The 19,275-nt window shown below is 37.8% G+C and overlaps 1 protein-coding gene across 2 annotated transcripts in view; it reads left to right on the top strand.

Moving 5' to 3' along the window:
• Positions 1-19,074, top strand: part of Dpp10 (Dipeptidyl peptidase 10) — a 124,099-nt gene extending 105,025 nt beyond the window's left edge. For both annotated transcript variants that reach the window (XM_069499878.1, XM_034970206.2), the window contains exons 8-19: positions 2,464-2,606; positions 3,189-3,312; positions 3,585-3,820; positions 5,357-5,477; positions 6,344-6,479; positions 9,478-9,650; positions 11,871-12,013; positions 13,280-13,471; positions 14,124-14,287; positions 14,965-15,176; positions 15,725-15,900; positions 16,488-19,074. In XM_069499878.1, coding sequence (XP_069355979.1) covers positions 2,464-2,606; positions 3,189-3,312; positions 3,585-3,820; positions 5,357-5,477; positions 6,344-6,479; positions 9,478-9,650; positions 11,871-12,013; positions 13,280-13,471; positions 14,124-14,287; positions 14,965-15,176; positions 15,725-15,868 — 1,788 coding nt within the window. In that variant the 3' untranslated portion in view covers positions 15,869-15,900; positions 16,488-19,074. The remainder of the gene's footprint in view (positions 1-2,463; positions 2,607-3,188; positions 3,313-3,584; positions 3,821-5,356; positions 5,478-6,343; positions 6,480-9,477; positions 9,651-11,870; positions 12,014-13,279; positions 13,472-14,123; positions 14,288-14,964; positions 15,177-15,724; positions 15,901-16,487) is intronic.
• Positions 19,075-19,275: the final 201 nt, after the last annotated feature.

Genomic DNA, 19,275 nt, shown 5'->3' with positions numbered 1-19,275 from the left:
ATAAAATAATAATATATTGTTTATTTTGCCACCTAAAACATCGATGTTTTCGGACATCGATATTTTCCTTCTGATAGTTATCGTACATCGATATTTTTGAACCGATGTTATCGATACCAACATCGATGCTTTTCTAATATCTATCCCTAATAGTAACAAATTCAATTGAAGCATCCTCGCCCCGGATCACGTAGCGTTTGATAAACGACATTACAACATTACACAGTGCGCAAACTCCTCTCGCTCTCCTGCGGTTGATCAAATCGGAGCGATATTTTCCTTAAATTTTCCCGGAGGCATGCTTCCCCGAAAAGGCAGAATGAATAAACTGAATTTGGACCGTAACTGAATTTATATGACACGAATATCTTGCAATTTTCATTCTGATTTGATCTTTGAACATGCGCCAAAACAGTGTGCTCTATTTAAAAAACCAGCCAAGTCAGACTCGCCCACTTAGGGTTCCGTAGCTCTAAAAACCGTAAAAATGGTTATTGTTATTTTTATTTGGAACCGCAAAACGAAGTTTGCTTGTAAAAGTGTATATATTGGTGATTTCTAAATAATATAAATCTAAATCTGTGCAAGTCAGAATCTCCTGTACTTACCTACCTAAAGTATACCTACACAAACATGTATCAATATTAATTATTTCAGGTTTTTCGCTTTGCACACTTCGTAGATAAGAGGTGGAAGAGAGCAAAAAATAATTTTTGTCATTCTGGTCATAAGTCAAAAATTAGACGGTTTAAAAATAAATAAAAATCTGCTTAGAATTTGTAAATACAGCCCCTGTGATACTCTACCTACTTGATCTAGTAACCGCTCTGTAAAATTTCGACATTCCCATTTAAGCCCTATAATGTTAATTTTTTTTTAAACGGGCAGGTAGGCATTATTTAAAATATTCAAAATTTCAAGTCCATGACAGTAGTAGTTATCTACTGAAATAAGTACTAAATACCGTGGGCGTGTGACTTTCGGACAGCTGACAGCTGTAGTTGGTCAAGAGTTATTTTTTAACATTATGGTAGGGAACCCTAAAAAATAATGTTAGAGTATTTTTTGACTTAAAAATTAATGTTTGTCTGTTTGTTGCGCTTTAGCGCATCGGTCATCCGATTGAAAGCTATATGAATAGCAATTTTTATTATCTATTGTTATTCGTAGGTTAAAAATGTGTTTGTAACTTGCTTGAATGTTTCTGTCATTAGCTAGTGAATGATAATGATATATACAATAACTTCAACGATTCTTTCGGTAAAGGAATATTAATGGACCTAATAACATCTAAAATCGTTTAGAAAAATCAAAAACGATACATTTTACTTACTTACTTGCCTTCAAGGAAAAATATTTCTGAAAACTAACAAAACTTACAATAAACTCGTTCGTGCCCTTAAAAGGCCCATAAGTAATATTTGAAAATAATATTTGAATAGAGTTTTTGTATTCATCTACATTTGCATAATCTTGTTTTGCGAAGGTTTATAAAACGTAAGTACCATTTCGGATTCCGACCTTATCAATTCTGAACGATATTTTCCTTTCATCTCACAGGTATAGTATTTTGGTGAACACGCAACGAACTGTAGGTAATTGAATGTGTATGATTAATCACAGTTCCATTCTTTGCATTGTTACTTTTTCACGCGTTCCAAAAGAAAATGCTTTTCGAGGGAGTAAAATATGAAGTTAATTGGACATCATTGTTGTATGTAACAAACGTTAACAAAAAAAGTACGAAAGGATTTCAAGACTCTTTTTTTATTCTATAAACGTTTATGCCATTTACAACAAATTAAAACCTTTTTAGTAGTAATAATTAATCCCTAATACAATTCGATCCCTCAGTTTCAAAATATAAGGTCTGAAACTAGGTGAGTTTGAGATAAGTATAAAAAATGGTACCATAAAATGATAACGCAATATTTCCGAAGAGACATAAGTCGATTAGTGAATAGGTACAAAAGTCACTTGGAACAACTTTCACTAGGGTGAAAAACTTTTAGTTCCAAACATATAAAGACTAGGTACTTATAAGATGTAACATACTTAAATAAAGATAAACTGGAAAACCTTCTGAGAAAACAATTTTTTTTTCATGTATGTGCTTAGGAGAAAAGATTTGTACATGTTTGTTTTAAACTACTGATAGGGTTTTAATAATTCTTTAACTATTCTTTCTATAAGACGGATCAGTTAGTCAATTCGTAGTTCATTAGATAATTCATACGAGTAAAATATTCATAACAAACCTAATGGCGACCCCGCACTGGAAGGCGTACCGCGTAGCGTTGGAAGACTACCCACTAGGTGGACGGACGACATTAGATGAGTCGCAGGGAGCCGCTGGATTCAGGCGGCGCAAGACCGTGGTGTGTAGATGCCCTACACGAGAGCTATGTCCAGCAGTGGACGTCTATCGGTTGTTGATGATGATGATGAATGTTCTTGTTTTAGACGTACCCGGAGATCAGAAGCGTAAGGTACCCCAAGCCTGGTACAAATAATCCCACAGTGAAGCTGACAGTGGCGGATATTGCAGATCCCAAGCACATCCGCACACGACACCTTACACCGCCGAAAGCTATTCTTGATGAGGGGTAAGAGTTACATTTTAGGTACAACTCATAACAACTACTTTAACTGCAATAAATGTTTTATTTTTTGGAATTTTTATCAAAAATTCAAATTTTTATCAGAAATTCAAAATATATCTACCTAATTAGGTATATTTACCTAATTAGGTATTAAAAAAAATTACTAACTTAAATAACTACTTAATAAACTTAATTACCGATCTTTTTTGTACCTCACACTTTATTTATCTATAGTTTTTTCTTCATACTTTATCTTTTGTTTTATTTTCCTTATAAGGTAGACTTTCGAGTCGAGAGTAACACTAACATAAAAATTATAAAGGGTATAAAGCAATATTTCATTTCTCGTTCATAGTTTTCGATAATTTGCAACGTCTGTTATTAGATGGCATTAACAGTCACTCGAGTACTGAATAAAACTATAAAATTTTGCCACCTGGCCCAGCGGTCGAAGGCGGCGCGATACCCACGGGAGACGCAGCAGGTTCGAATCCTGCAGACCACAATTTTGATATGTATTTAAAATTATTTAGAGAAAACCTATTTGCTTTTCCTTTTACATGCCTACATTTTTTGTTTCAACAGGGACTACTACTTCACAAGCGCACAGTGGGTGTCCCTCACAGAAGTGTGTGTGGTTTGGCTCACTCGGGTACAGAATCTCTCCGTCGTGTCTGTGTGCAAGAGCCCAATGTGGTTTTGCCAAGAGGTTAGTGGTTTTAACTATTACGTACCTAGGTATTGATTTATATTGTAGCCCAAGAAAGCGTTAGTTACAGTGATATCGTTGTAACTTATGAGACCTAAAAAACCCAAAAATCGGAAAGTGCAATATAAATTGCCTTAGTAATCAAGATAGCAATAAGTTATATAAAGTGTTTTTGGGAAAACCTAATGTTTTATGTTTGTGAAAAAACTATACACTGGATTTTCATGTTACAAAGAGGCATGTAACTCAACTTTCATTCTACTCGTCAACAGGTGTACAGAATATTTTCGGGCACAGAAAGCTGGGTGGAGTCTGCCCCAGCACCGCTATGGTCAGCAGGCGGCGGGGCCTTGGTGACCCTGGCCCCAATCAGAGACGGACCCGCGGGGCTGTTCCGCCACGTGGTGAGGGCTGAACATAACGCTCACGGTTCGAGAGCGCTGCCTCTCACACATGGCAGCTTCGATGTTGTTAAACTATTAGCATGGGATCATGCGAACCAACATATGTAAGTAATTATTTTCGCCCACATAACTGACCAATTTATTGATCGCAGATAAATTTTATTGTTCCAATCGAAATTTTCAGCCGTAGTTATTGCTATAGTATTAAAGACGATATAGCTATAATTAATACAGTAGTAGAAGTAGGTACCTAGTATAAAGCTTTATTTCAGCAAAACACAGAACATACTTGAAAATAAAAACAAGTTGGAGAACAATAAATATTGTGCTAGGATGCAAAAGTGGCCTTATCACTATACTTAGTGATCTTTTGAAGGCAACCCGGGTGTATGAAGCTAGCAAACTGTAAATAATAGGTACGAGAGAGAATAAAGCACAAAGCAGAATAAAATATAGGTACTTAATAAAGTTCCTATAGTTTACATAGCAAAGTTTTCTCGTTTACTGTTTACTCGTCGTTTCTTGCTGTTCATCACATACAGGGTGTAACCAGAACGCTGGCAAAAACGAAGACAGGTGATAGTAGGTACTAATGATTACTGATATGATACCACAAAAAAACGCGAAAAAAATCCCATAATTTTGTGAAAGTTTACGATATATTGCAAATAAAACATCTGACTGCCGCTAGAGGTCAACGAACGTTGCGTAAGTAGGCAACTCGGAGTCAATGCCGCCTCGTAGATGGCATTGACCCGAGTTTTGCACGCTACACATTGCGGGTTTGAAAAAAACTAAATCATTAAAACTACAAAATGAGGCAAATGGTTATTGGTATTGGATTGTGTTTAGGTAGTATAACAATAACGCTTAGTTTTTGGTAGCGTTCTGGTTACACCCTGTATTATAGACCGACTTTAGACTAACTTTGCAACTGATTTCCTTATGCCACGTCCACACTAATGAAAATATACGTTATGACATAACGTACATTCACATACATTGCGTAATCTGCATGCGACGACGCACCTACGTAACGTGCCTGAAAAAAATTTTTTTTTCACGTAAAGACGTTCACAGACATATTATGTGCTACATAACGCAAAATGCGATTTTTTTTTCAAATCTAGATTCGACTGATGCCATCCAAAATCCAGTATACTAGTGTACTGTATTTTGGGTGAAACCAAAATTGTGGCAATCGATCTGAACTCATATTAGAATAGTTTTAATAGTCATGATAATGGACCCATAACGGGTTAACGATTATTATATCGTCAAGCGGTATTAGTGATAATAAATGGTGGCTTAATGTACTCGCCGGGGGACAAAGCGAATTAAGGGTCTAATTCAGTCCTACTACTATTAATACCTGGGAATGAATTCCTTTACTAACTACTGAAAACTGTGTCTGAAAATGTATTTAGGTATTAGGTCTGCTATCAGGCATTGTTAGGCGTGATTTATTTTACGCCATCCACTAGCAGGGCCATGCTGCGACCGTAGTTAGGAAATTGACAATTATTCACATGAAGGAAAAGGTGACAACAAATTCAGTCACTGTCTTACATAAAAAATACTTTTGTAGTAACTCCGTCGTATTTAAACTTTAGATAGCTAACTAATAGGAAAAATTGCAGATATTACTTAGGGATACCAGAGGGGAAACCAGGACAGCAGCACCTGTACAGAGTGTCGTCGGAAGCTCCACGACCCGGCACTCCACAGAAACTGCCGTACTGCGTTACTTGTAACTCGCAGGTTTGTTCTTCTTCAATTTTATTTATTAGTTGGTGCGCGCATCAAGCAAATACTTACCTCTATGATTCAAAAGAAACTTCCACTATTTGAATAAAATATAATATACTGACTTCGTCTTTGCTTTGTTCGAAATCCTTTATTAGGCATTCGAATTTCGGGGCAAGTTTTATAGCTAATTATTCCAAAATTTACGCAAGCAAAATCATAAACTACTTAGTCTTTACAGAGTTTAACTAGGGAAAGGCTGTGTTTACTATTAGGTTTGTCTATTGTAGCTAGTTTTATTATGCAGTTTAGTTAAAAAAAAACTATGAGTAAATATAAAATATGTTAACTAAATAGGTGGTAGGTAATATAAAGGTATATCGTCAAATCTCAAAATAATTATTAGCTATAGGTCATTGTACATAATAGATCAACGCTATAGGTGAGTATATTATATTCGTAGAATGATGAACATAAAAAAAACAATATTATTATCATTTAACGACAACAATCCGAGAAACAGAAATTACGTTGCAAACGATCAAGTTTTCAGTTAACAATTTTTATGTTTAAGAAGCAAAGCCGTAGCCATCGCTATTATGTATGAATATAACGTATCTACACGTTAGGTACATAATTTTCTCCTGACCTTCACAATCTATCAAGGCAGTCCTTGCTATATTTTGTGCTATCTCAACGCAATAAATTGGTAATTCGCCCATTAAAATTATTAGTAATAAAGATCGGAACTTTTTACGTTACGACACGCAAACTTACTAATTAATTTACTTAATCGAAATCTTTAGAAAAACAGTATTCCGTATGTTTATTGAGCAATAGAGATAAAATGTATAATCTCTGTTGTTTTTCTTGTTGTTTAGCCATCTCCGTCAATTAGTCTAGAATTCTACGGAAATTTAGCGTCATCAGGGGATAGTGCTTGGGACAATGATTGGGACGAAGAAATGCCTGCTACGTCACCTTCACCTTCTAAGAAAAAGAAAAAAAAGCAACCCGGTAAGACTTATAATAATAGTTGCTTTTTCGTTAATATGATGTTTTAAAGTACCAATTTTTATTAGAGTCAAGTGTCCGTCTCCCGTCCCCTGTCCCCCTATCAGCCAAATGGTAGTATATAAGAACGTGAAAAAATTCACAGCAATAGTATACGTACCTTATGGTTTTTATATTCATCTTTTTTTTCTGTCCACTTTATATCTAAAATTAGTAGCATACTACCTTCTCGATTTTGTGCTGGGAATTTGCGATAAAATGTAGGGGCAAACATCTATTACAACTTTCAGTCCGTTCTCCACTTTTTAACTTTTACTACTTATCTAAAGTTCGTTAAAGCGTCCGTTTTCATACAATCTGTCGACTAGTTCTCCTAATAAACTCCAAGAAACTTCGAGCGTGGATCAGAATTGCATTCGAAGTACCAACAGGTGCACAATGAAATTGTGTTAGCACCTCGTCAGACTTTCACAAAGCTCTGCCCATGCTCTGTCCAATAACGTTTTCCACTTCAAGTTTTGCACTGTAGGTACCTAACTATTTTGCAGACTATGTCCAGTTAAAATCATTATGTTCAGTTAATTTAGAAATTCGTGACTTCTCAAAGCAGCCAATTACTAACAAGTCAGTGAATAAAAATAATCTTATATGTAAATTACGGGTTGAAATATCAATAGGTATAGTTAAAAAATGTAGATGTAAATATGAACTTACCTACTTAAAAAATGCTTAGCGTTATACGGTTGTAGGCTAAGTAGGTATCATTCATAGAGTTTTTACAAGTTATGCTACTGCAAACTATTCCGAAATATTTATCAAGATACCTAGTACCTAAGTACTCTTTTTTTTTTTTAAATAGATATAGCGAGCAAGCGAGCAGGCGGGTCACCTGATGTTAAGTGATTACCGCCGCCCATGAACATTTGCAGCACCAGAGGACTCAGTGTACAGCCACCAGATATTTTTCTGCAATTATTTATTATTATTTATTTATTATTTAATTAGAACGGCCATAAAGCCAATTGCAATAATGGTTGGAATATACTCTTAGGTAAATACGAATTCATTTATACGTCTAAGACACAATATTACAGTATAGCCTCAAGACAAGTCCATTACAATCGCCTTAGGGCTCGATTTAATAACGTTTGCTTCCTCAGTTCGATACCGTTCAATTTCAAAGTCAATAAGAAATCTGATTAAAACAGCGTGGAAATTCTGATTGAGTACTTTCTAGTTTCTACTAATATTACAAAGTACTAATTACTTTTATTGGGAGAGTATAAATTGAATACAAAAACACGACAAAAACCATCCCATCCATCCATTCCATCTACGAGAATTTTAAAGGTTTGGACAGAGCGTTTGCAAGGTTTGAAGCGAGACGAGGCGACAGCGACGTGCGACGACAGCAGCACGGAATAATGTGTTGATCTTGATGATGACCTGGAAGAGTGATGTAGTACTTTTTGGACCAGAAAATCTAAGAGTTCCCACGGGATTTTTGAAAACCTAATTCCGAGGGACGAAGTTGCGGGCATCATTTAGTTATCTGCACAGTACGTCTTTTAGTCATGATCAAGGTACGACCGCGACCAACGTTTCATTATTTATTAAGCATATTATAAATTCAATAACGCACACTAAGGAACCGCGACCAAGTTGGAAAACGTTAGTCGCTGCGACCATAATATAGTCGCGGTCAGCGTTGCGACTTGTGACTCAGTGCGCGGGAGGCGTTATGGTCACGATTCACGATAATCATGATCAGTGAAGTACCTATCTAAGATCATGATATCAAGCTTTATCGTGAAAGATGATATTAATCACATTTTACAGTCACTCAATATGGCCTACATATAGTGAGTTCATCTGCCCCAATCTACCCCAAAGAAAAAACTTGCACGACTCATATTTTATCATGAAAATCGATGTGTCAGTATTCTCAAATTGTACATCGAATTTCGACATTCCATTACAAATGATTGACTCTGAAATGTTAATAGTATGGTACATATTTATTTACAAGTGGAAATGAAGAGGAACAATAAACAAGACGGCCTGACGACCTACTTCAAACGCAGACGATGTTTGAACAAAGTATTTACTTAGTTTGGCGTCGTCGGTCGTAGCTTAGTGTTTATTATGGGACTAACCATTATGATGTTATTGTAAATATCGGAATTATTTGGAACTAGCTGAACTACCACGACTTTGCTCGGACAGTTCTTGTTTCAGTCATAAAACAAAGATAAATCCTCGCTATTACCTATGCCGAGATATAAATATTTAGATATTTACCGACTGGAAATCATAAATCTACACTAATGGCTAAAAACTTATTTTAATACTTTTAAATTGCCTGCCTAGTCATTATTTCCATTTATTAGGATATAAACTGTATGTATACTTATGTATAGTATAATTTCCAGATTTTATCAAGAAATAAATATAAGAAATTTACATAAAAAAATTAACAACATTCACAAACCCACCGTTGTCCAGCGAGTATAATCAAGTTATGTTAGTAGGCGTGGTTATAAAAAACCACAAAGGTAGAGCTAGATCACACTACTCACTACGCCGCTGCCGGGCGATTGCCAAGAGATTTGTGTCCGGACGAGCCATGGACGCAATTAATGTGACTGTGCTATAGCGCCGGTCTTCCTTCCGGACACAAATTAACTACCTATTGACAACTGTCCGGCACGGCCGGCCCGGCGAATCTCGGCTAGGATTTCATAGGCAAACCTATAGTCCGCGACAGGTTGCGATGGCAATAGGGGTACGAGGCGGGGGATGCCCTGCACAGTGCACACCCGCCCGTACCGGGTTAGCGCGGGGGCTATGCGGCTGTGCGGGGCGTTCCCTCCCTGATTGCCATTTCAACTAGGTACGTAATTATTTTTTTACGAATTTTCATTACGTACCTACCTACTACTGGTAGGTACGCTGTTGTTACAACTACTGTTTACATGTTTATTTTGATACTTGTTCATAGAAAATATACCACAGAACCTACCGTGCCTATACCACGATGCCTACTTCAGTCCGTCGTCGACGTACTTCGTGCTGGAGTGTCTGGGACCAGGAGTGCCGACGTCCAACTTGCACAAAATATCGCTCCCAGAGCCGAGACTTTTGATGCATCTCGAAAACAACACGTTGGTTAAGGTAAACTTTAAAAAGTGTACAAAATTGCAAGAGAAACTTCCATAGTACGCGACAGGACGAGATGGCAATCGGGGAGGGAACGCCATACCCGCACAGCCCCCGCGTGGGTGTGCGGGGCGTCTCCCCGCCTCATACCCCGCTTACCATCTTGACCTGTCGCGGACTATACCTCGAAGTTTATGCATCCCTGAAATGACAAGAGCGGTAGACAGAGGTTTATAGTAGGTAGTAGTTAATCATTGAATTACGAAGTTTCATACCTTTTCTGTAAACTTTGAATTATCTAGGCTCTACAAAGGAAGGGCAAATAGATTGACAGAATAATTCTCAACAAATGACTTGCCCAAGTGTAACAAGTCTCATCAATGCTTTGATTTCAAATTATAAATTGTATTTGATTCACATGTATAATATGTAATGCTTAGTAATGTAATATTTACTGTACATCTTACAAGGTCATTCGGAAATGCAGAAAGGGGTCTTGTACCTACTCGTCGTTTTAAACAAGTACCGACCTATTACTATGGGACCAAAATCAATTGTTCATACCGCCCTAAATCTGACGTTCATACAAAAATGACAAAATGTTGGGACCAGAAGATTTTTTTAAGGTTTAGCTCCATAGCAAATTTTTTAATAATGATGAACTGTACAATAATCCTCTTCGGGTTAGATCGCTCTTTCTGACTGACCTTGTATGTTGAGATTCTAGGTCGAGTATGTGGGAATAAGCTAGTATACAATAAACCTAGGACTATAAATACACTTGTTTAAATTCAGAGCGTGATCGACGCACATTGTGATTGCGGATTTGTTTCCCTTTGTGCAGTTTAACTGGCGATTCCATTGTAACAGTGGAACGACAGATTGACGAGTTATCGCTCAACAATTGATATTGCTCTCTCTGTTGCTGGTACATTTAAATCCCTTTTTGATGTTTTGTTTACAAAGTTTTACAAATAGGAACTGTTATTTTACCTCAGCATAATATATAATATACTTAGCTAATATTTCTACGTTCAATTTCGTCTCATACGCGCACATTTCGCACATGTTTGAAGACCAATGCGATAAAGACGGCCGGACGATGGACATACCTATCTAAGGGCCGGACGGATTAAAGAAACTCAAAAAATTACGCAAATCGATATTAACTTTTGAGATTATTCCGTGCATGCACGGCACAGCACACATTCGATAAGGCTGAACTGACGTTGCCTGTTCAGTTTTCAATTGGTGGGTTTACTATTGGTTCCATTATCTCTGTTGATGTTACATTTAAATTCATTTTTAAATATTAAATTATTATTTTAGTTTATATTCTTATATTATATTATATTATATTATATTATATTTTTAATATTCTTTATTGTACACCAAAAAGAAAAGGCACAAAAAGAAACATGTAAAAGAAGAACATACAATCAGCGGCCTTATCGCTGTGAAGCGATCTCTACCAGGCAACTAGGTTGAAGAGGATTTAAAGGCTAGTGAGACTGGGTTTAAGGTGTACGTAAGTTGTTAGGGAACATAAAGATAATAATTATAATATAAGTAATAGGCACAATTGTATATTATTGAGTACAAACTTTATATTAGTCCATCAGTTTTTCGCTCCTCCTGTTTTTTGTTTTTTGTAATATTTTGTATCGTGCATTCACACCGTTTTGTTCGCCAGTTCCTCAACTACAGTCATCATCATCATCATCAACCGATAGACCTCCACTGCTGGACATAGGTCTCTTGTAGGGACTTCCACACGCCACGGTCTTGCGCCACCTGAATCCAGCGGCTCCCTGCGACTCGTCTGATGTCGTCCGTCCACCTAGTGGGGGGTCTTCCAACACTGCGTCTTCCGGTGCGAGGTCGCCATTCTAGCACCTTGGGACCCCAACGTCTATCGGTTGTACGAACTATGTGCCCTGCCCATTGCCACTTCAGCTTCGCAACCCGTTGAGCTATGTCGGTTACTCTAGTTCTCCTACGGATCTCCTCATTTCTGATTTGATCACGTAAAGAAACTCCGCACATAGCTCTCTCCATCGCCCGCTGAGTGACTCTGAGCTTTCTTATGAGGCCCATAGCTGTTAGCGACCATTCTCGGATCCATATGTCATCACTGGCAACACGCACTGTTTATGTATGAAACAGACAACTACAGTTTATGCATTGATTTATTAAATAAATCAATGAGTTTATGTATGAAATTCCTTTGTGCAGGAGAAGCTGTCTGGAATAGCTCTACCGACACCTCGTACATTCTCCGTGCAGCTGTCCAGTGGTAACACTGCGAGAGTGCGGTTACTACTGCCCCCGGGCTTGAGAGAAGATGAAGTCACCAAATATCCGCTAGTTATGAAAGTGTTAGTACTACTTACCTTTACGTCTTTACATTATTATAGAGTACCTAAATACAGAACGTGTGCGTGATAGTATTTTTTTTTTCTTTTCAAAAAACCGACTTTAAAAGTCACAACAAACCATGTTGGATTTGGAGTCAACCTAGAGATCCTCTTGCTGAACTGAATTTTTACTTCGATTCTCCGTACCTACGAGAATTTGTATTAATAGCTTTTAAAAGTGTATATTCCTGGTTGCTAAGGGTCGTGACCTTTTCCATTTATCATTTAATGGTAGGAGTTTACTTGGGATAATAATGCGGTGGCTTCCCATTCCCCAATCTTTCCGCATTCCGTAAAAGATACATACTTACCTATAAATTTATAAGCTACATACCTAAATATTTAAGTAGCCTAGCGTTCACATCTGGATGGAGCTTAGGGATAAAGGAAGAGACTACGGCTGTCTCATCAAGCAGCCGACAGCAATTTGTGGGAGCCTCCTCCAGTTTTAGAAAGCGTTTCTTTTATTTATTCACTAGCCAATTTCACTGGCAAGCCTATAAGACGGCAATTTACTCGATAAAGTATCCAGAGCTTTTAGACTTCTATTCGGTAGGAATAACGACGCTTTTCCAACGTTTCTTGGTTTATAGGGAATTTGGAAGGGACTTTAAACACATAAGAATAAATAATCTCCCTTAATTTATTTTTGTCTTGGACTAGGTAGGTACCCATAGGCTGTTTTGTATAGGTTCGGTTATTTTGTGATCACAAAATAAATAGCAAAACATTCATGACCATGTCGGAGGATTACCTAGCAGTGAGACATAGAAAATGAAATTAACTCGACAGCCGTAGATAGTCACTAGGTAGATAGGTACATAGAGATCGACGGTTTTCTCAACTCGCTATTGCATTGAAACAACGTAAAAGCGCAGTATAAACCTACTTGCACGTTCTAATTAACCCATGTTTTACTGTACAAGAAATTACCAACCACAGAATTCAGAATAATTATCAAGTATACAGGTATACATAAGTTATCAACATAGGCAAAGCTCATTAACCTATTTCAGTATCTTGCTGTCTTTTTATAAGTGACTTCCAAAGTTCTTAATTTGGCGTGTTTTTTCTAATATCTATCTAATTCTACTTGTATCGACATTCGACATCGATAATACGGATAACGGGAATTTTGAACTTGCGTGTTTTTCGTTGTGTCAAAAAGCAGACTTGTTAAACATTCCATTAAGTATGTTTTTAATCAATTAAAAAAAAATATAACAGGCATGGAGCACCAGGCACGCAGCTAGTAACAGAGCAATGGGCTCTAGACTGGGGCTCGCTAGCAGCTGGTGCGGGGGCTATACTAGCGTCGGTGGACGCACGAGGCGCGGGCGGGCGTGGGTTGGCGGCGCATCACACGTTGCACAGAAGGCTGGGAACTGTCGAGCTAGCTGATCAGTTAGAAGTTGCTGAGTAAGTTCTAGTTTTTATTCGATGACAATTCCACGCTTGATGTCGTGCGCACAAAACAAGTAGGTAGTCCAATCTGAACACGAGGCATACTATACCTAGTACGCGACAGGTTGAAATGACAATCGGAGAGGAGACGACCCACACAGCCCCCACGCCAACCACGTCCCCCCACCTCATACCCCGATTGCTATCTCAACCTGTCGCAGACTATGTTATGACTGTGCATTCAAATACGGATTTCAGCCGGGCGTGTGTATTTAATCTTTAAGTAGTCTAACCTGCGCAAACCGCCAGGGTGCAACTTGAACTACTTGAGGATTGAACTACTTACTTGTTTTCGCGTACATACTATAGCTCTTAATAGCTAAATCACATTTTTTTCTAAAAAGCGGCTCACTGCAACGAGTAATTTTTGAGTTACATAGGTAACTCAAAAAGATACCAATCAAGTATTATAAAGTTAGATAGCCCCTAACTTGATAATTTTCAAAAACTTACCTACATATAGGTAAGTAGGTATTTAAAAAAATGATACGTAAGACCACGGTTTCATGGAGAAATTATGTCCTACAGCCGTAGTTTGACAGCTACACAAAAATCACAACAATTGAGACTATTGAGAATGGTCAGCATTTCCGTAATTGACCGTCAGGTACCTCCGCGACTCTCTGCACTTCATCGATTCACGGAGGGTTGCAGTATGGGGTCGAGGGCACGGCGGCTTCTTGGCTGCCCTAGCACTCGCCAGCACCAACCCGCCCAGTGTCTTCCACTGCGGGATCTCCATCACGCCTATCGTGCGTTGGCGGTATTACGGTGAGCTTATTTTGCTTTTTGCTGCCTTTACTGCAGTTAGCGTCAGATAAAAAGAACTCTAGACAAGAGTGAAGTTTGGAGAACATGTCTGCGCATGAGATATCGGATCTGGATATAGGTATGAAGTAAGTAAGATTATTTTAGCGTTTAAACTATCGTGCGTGGGGACTCAGCTCGCGATGCGGCGAGGTTGAGACTCAGCTTTTCCGTCCGACAGTCTCAATCCCTGAGCTGGGATCTGAGTCCCAGTGAAAAATGAGCACGGATGGGTTCGAAACTAATCCAACTTACGTCGACTAACCACGTGAGTACAGTCGGGAACTTGTCTAAGTAGTTATATTAAGGTTTTTTTTAATTGGTTTCGGTTTTATAAACTGATATAATAATCATTCCGGATATCCGATAGTTTTTTAGATAATTTCAGTTGCAAAAATAAAAGTTTTTGAGGAATTAAAATAGTAAAAGAACAAAATCTAAGTATCACAAAAAACCTCCTCGATGCCGACAAAAACGTAATTTTCTGTTAGACTTTAAATTGGTTACCCAAGTGGTGGAGGCGCCGGAATGACCTATCTGTAGGTAAAACTGGTTACGTTTGTATGTAAACGTTTTATTTATTTCTTTCTTTCATTCTTTTCATATCCATATCTTATGGATATCCTACCTTTAACCAACAGCATCAGCATACGCAGAGCGCTACATGGGCTTACCCAACGCGACGGGCAACTACCGCGGGTACGCAGACGCCGACGTCACCAAGCAAGTGGCGGCGCTACACGACAAGATGCTGCTGCTGGTACACGGCACGGCCGACGACAACGTGCACTTGCAGCAGACCATGGCGCTGGCCAGGGCTCTTTCGGACCAGGGCAGCACGTTTAGACTTCAAGTGGGTATAGTAAGGCTCCCAGTAGAACAGTCGGACCGTTTTTTTTCTTCTCCATGGTTGGATCCATGACCATTTGGTACACAATCGATCCCATGGCGGATTTTTCATTTCATAACGTTTATAGTCGGATTGACTGAACACCTAAGTTTAAGCAGCAGGAAACTACAAAAATGGTCATATTTGCCAGAGCAATATCTATTGTCGCAAGTAACTAAACTTAGTCAAGTAGAAAGTTTGTTGATTTATTGAAGCATTTTTCACTCGTTTACTGCATGATCACTGATCGTGATGAAAGTCTTGTTCTGCTGCAAAGGCGAATCCGTCAGAACAAAATTTGTTTTTCTCTATTTACGGCAAAGTACCTAGATATTTTGAGATCCTATATTTAGAACTAGATCATCACAGCTTAAAATAAGTAATGGCAATCATACCTACATGCTAAATGTAGCTGACCGGGCGTTGGTACTTACCTATATCCTTTACGCAATCCTATCATATTTGAATATACTACCTATCCACTCTAACATAATTTAATTACATCTGTACAGATATACCCCGACGAAGCCCACAGTCTGGAAGGTGTCCGTCGCCACCTGTACCGCACCATGTCGTCGTTCCTGGACGACTGCTTCAGGAAGCAGGTGCCGCCCGAGACCAAGGCCGGCTTGCGGAACGGTGGCAACCTCGACTGAGACTCGTGGAGGGATGAGGAGTTGTACTCTTGGTGAGGAACTTCGATCGTCAAAGTACAAAGTATAAAACGCGACAGGCCGAGATGGCAATCGGGGTGAGAATGCCTCCGGTGCGGGATTACGTCGGTGACGTGCGGGTGGGCGGGGCGTCCTCCCGCCTCATACCCCGATTGTGATCTCGACCTGTCGCGTACTATATGCAGTCCCATAATCTAGTTGAAAACGTGTCCGTGTACTTATACTTAGTTATTTATGTAACAAGAAAAGAAATCATCATCATCATCATGATCAACCTATCGCCGCCGACTAGTTGAGCACGGGTCTCCTCTCAGAGTCAGAATGAAAAGGGTTTGGCCATAGTCTACACTCTACCAGACCACGCTGATCAAGTGCGAATCGGCGGACTTCACACACCTTTTAGGAACATTATGGAGAACTCTCAGGCATGCAGCAGTGATAGCCTAGTGGTTAAAACATCGGCCTCCTAGTCGGGGGTCCACGGCCACGCACTTCAACTTTTCGGAGTTACGTATGTTCTAAGTCACTCTACCCTAAGAACTTACTAATATTTAATTACTTTTTTTTCAATCAGGAAATAAAATCTATTTCCTCTTTACAGGTAATTGTAGACGCAAAAAAATACGACAAAATCTGTAGTACAATTTTTCCATATCCCATTCAATAATTTACTGCCAAATGGACTGTTAAAAACACATCAGTTATGTATGTGATACATAGGTATTAAAGAATAAGATTTTATGCGATTGTGAGAGAGCATGAAGAAGATAGAAAAACATTTTTCGAACGACGCTTTTTCTTAAATTAGACGAATACATATAGTCCACGCCAATTAAACAGTCGCTTTTGAATTTAACCGCAAGTCGCGTCGTAATAGAATTTTTTTAGGCGTCAGTGGGGCGCGCGACGGGAGTAAACGGAGCACACCAACCCACGCGCTGCGCCGCACACCCTGCGTTCTTCATCTGCATTAGTGTGAGTACTACATCCGTACAGAGTACACGAGCGCGTGGAACAATACCTGCGCGAGCTCGCACTCGCATCGTAAGTCAGACGCGACTATTTAACTGTCGCGAACTATACCTAGTTGGTATTCGTTACTAATAAGAAAACGGCGTACCTATTTCATACCATTATTATAATCACTCGACATCATATTTTTTATTGTAATGAACTTTGGTTACTTAATTTTTCTTTTTTAATAATCGTGTACTTTCAATTCAAAAACAGTAATTTGTTAACATTTTCAGGGCACAATATGAAATTATAATACTCGATACATGCACGTTTTCAATATTAATTATTTTAATTTTATCGCAAATTAAAACGAAATAAAGCGATATTAATTGAGAAAATGCCCAAAAATTCAACGTCGATTTAAATAATTAAATTAAGATATAAACCGTAAGGAGGTCAGAAACAGGTCACAAAAATACATTTAGTTTAACTACCTACCTAATCAAGTAATGCATTATTATGAAGCAAACCATATAAAAAACAAGCATATTATGACAAAACTCTTCATCTTTTTTCTTCCTCATGTCTTCGCGAACTTATTGTAAAAGTAGTTTAATTTTAAATTTAAATCATAATACAGTTGTAGCTAATTCTATTGAACAGTCAGCAACAAAGCTAGGTTAACACCCGTCCATAGTCGCTTAAGTACTGGCGGGTAGGCAAACCTAGCTTTGTCGCTGACTGTACATAATGTTTAAACTAAGCTACATAAAATAACAGGTCCAAATGTATTGCTATTCCTTTCATATTGCTATATGCGGAAAAGATATCACTTGATTTAACCTTTGTCAATTTAGTTCCTTTACTTTAGAGATTGTGAACATCAGAAATAGCCAGATTCGCAACATTAAAAAAACTGTTACTACTTTAGTTGATATGTATAAAATTATGCAATGAAATTGCATCATGCATGTAAAATGTTCGCTATTTTTAATAACTAGCTCATTTGAAGAAATTTCCATAATACTCTTATTTATAATACATATAATACCTTTGCAAAATTTCGCAAAAGACTGTTGTACTAGAAAATTGCAGAAGGTCTTCAAATTCCTACTCGACACATCTACCACAACATTGATTTAGTGATTGATAAAGGAATTGATCGTAGCCCTTTAGTCAATGAGTTTTGTGATCTTAGCTCTTAAATTGTTAAAGTAGATAGTTTGAAGTAAATTTAAATTGTATACATGTAAAATAACATAGTGATGCCCTATTTGCGGTCTAAGCGGCGGCTTGGGGATTTACGGAAGATCTTTGGGATTTTACAGAATAAGGTGGACCTTATCTATCTATTATAAACGGGGGACCACGTCTTTGCAAACAAGGACGTCACGTAGGTTGTTTGGTGTTTTGTTGCGAGTATGTGCAAAAAACTATTAATCATTTAATGGTTCTGCCGCTTGTTGTGAGTTCTGAGATTAAATAAGACATCTACCTCCAATATGTGTGATATCCCAACATGCGTAAAAGAATACAGGAGAGAAGCTACAATAAGTATATAATTTAAAAATCTTTTACTTACCTCCAAAACTCATGTAAATGCGATCTGAGGCAATAGGGTATTTGGACTGTACTAATAAAATGACGTGATTTTTTGTGTAGCTCTAGTTTATGGGGCTAGACTACATTATTAAAGTGAATAATTTACAAAAATCATTATTTTTTAACCGACTTCAAAAAAAGGAGGAGGTTCTCAATTCGACTGTATGTTTTTTGTATGTTTGTTACGCGATTACTCCGTCAATTATTAACCGATTTTGATAATTCTTTTTTTGTTCTGTAGCACATACTTCAGAGGTGGTCCCATTTTAATTTGGTAAAGATCTGATGAATATCTTCGGAGATGGAGAACGGAACTCCTCAATTAATAAGAGTAAATTGCTCGCGATCAGTGTAATAGCTTTGTAAACAGTAGGGTTTTAACCAGGCATAGCATATTTTACTACATAAACTACCACTATACAAAAAATCACTTCATTTTATTACTACCTACAAGTACAAGTCCAAGACCCTATTGTTCCTCAATTATTATTTGACCCCCAGAAGTATCTAATATTCTAATAAGGAATAATTTGTGATCACTGAAACTAGTTGATAAAAAAAGATCCTTCTATTTTTCAAAAGATGTCCATCAAGCTTCGGTTGTGAACTTACTCGTAGCTGATAGCTCTGTAAATTAGGACAACAAAGATATTACTATTATTAAGGGATTAAGATTTTCTGTTTTTAAATAGAACTTAACGCTCCACATTCGCAGCAAAATAAGCGCAATTTAAAAAATAAAGGACTAATAGTCCTTAATAATAATTTATTATTTCTCTGGAGGTGGTAAAGTGTAATTTCTAAATGACAAATAAATTGTACAGACGTAA

This window comes from Maniola hyperantus, chromosome 7, assembly GCF_902806685.2.
Source record: "Maniola hyperantus chromosome 7, iAphHyp1.2, whole genome shotgun sequence".
Lineage (NCBI taxonomy): Eukaryota > Metazoa > Arthropoda > Insecta > Lepidoptera > Nymphalidae > Maniola > Maniola hyperantus.
Note: the sequence above shows the minus strand (reverse complement) of the source record. Positions and strands in the feature narration are given on the sequence as shown.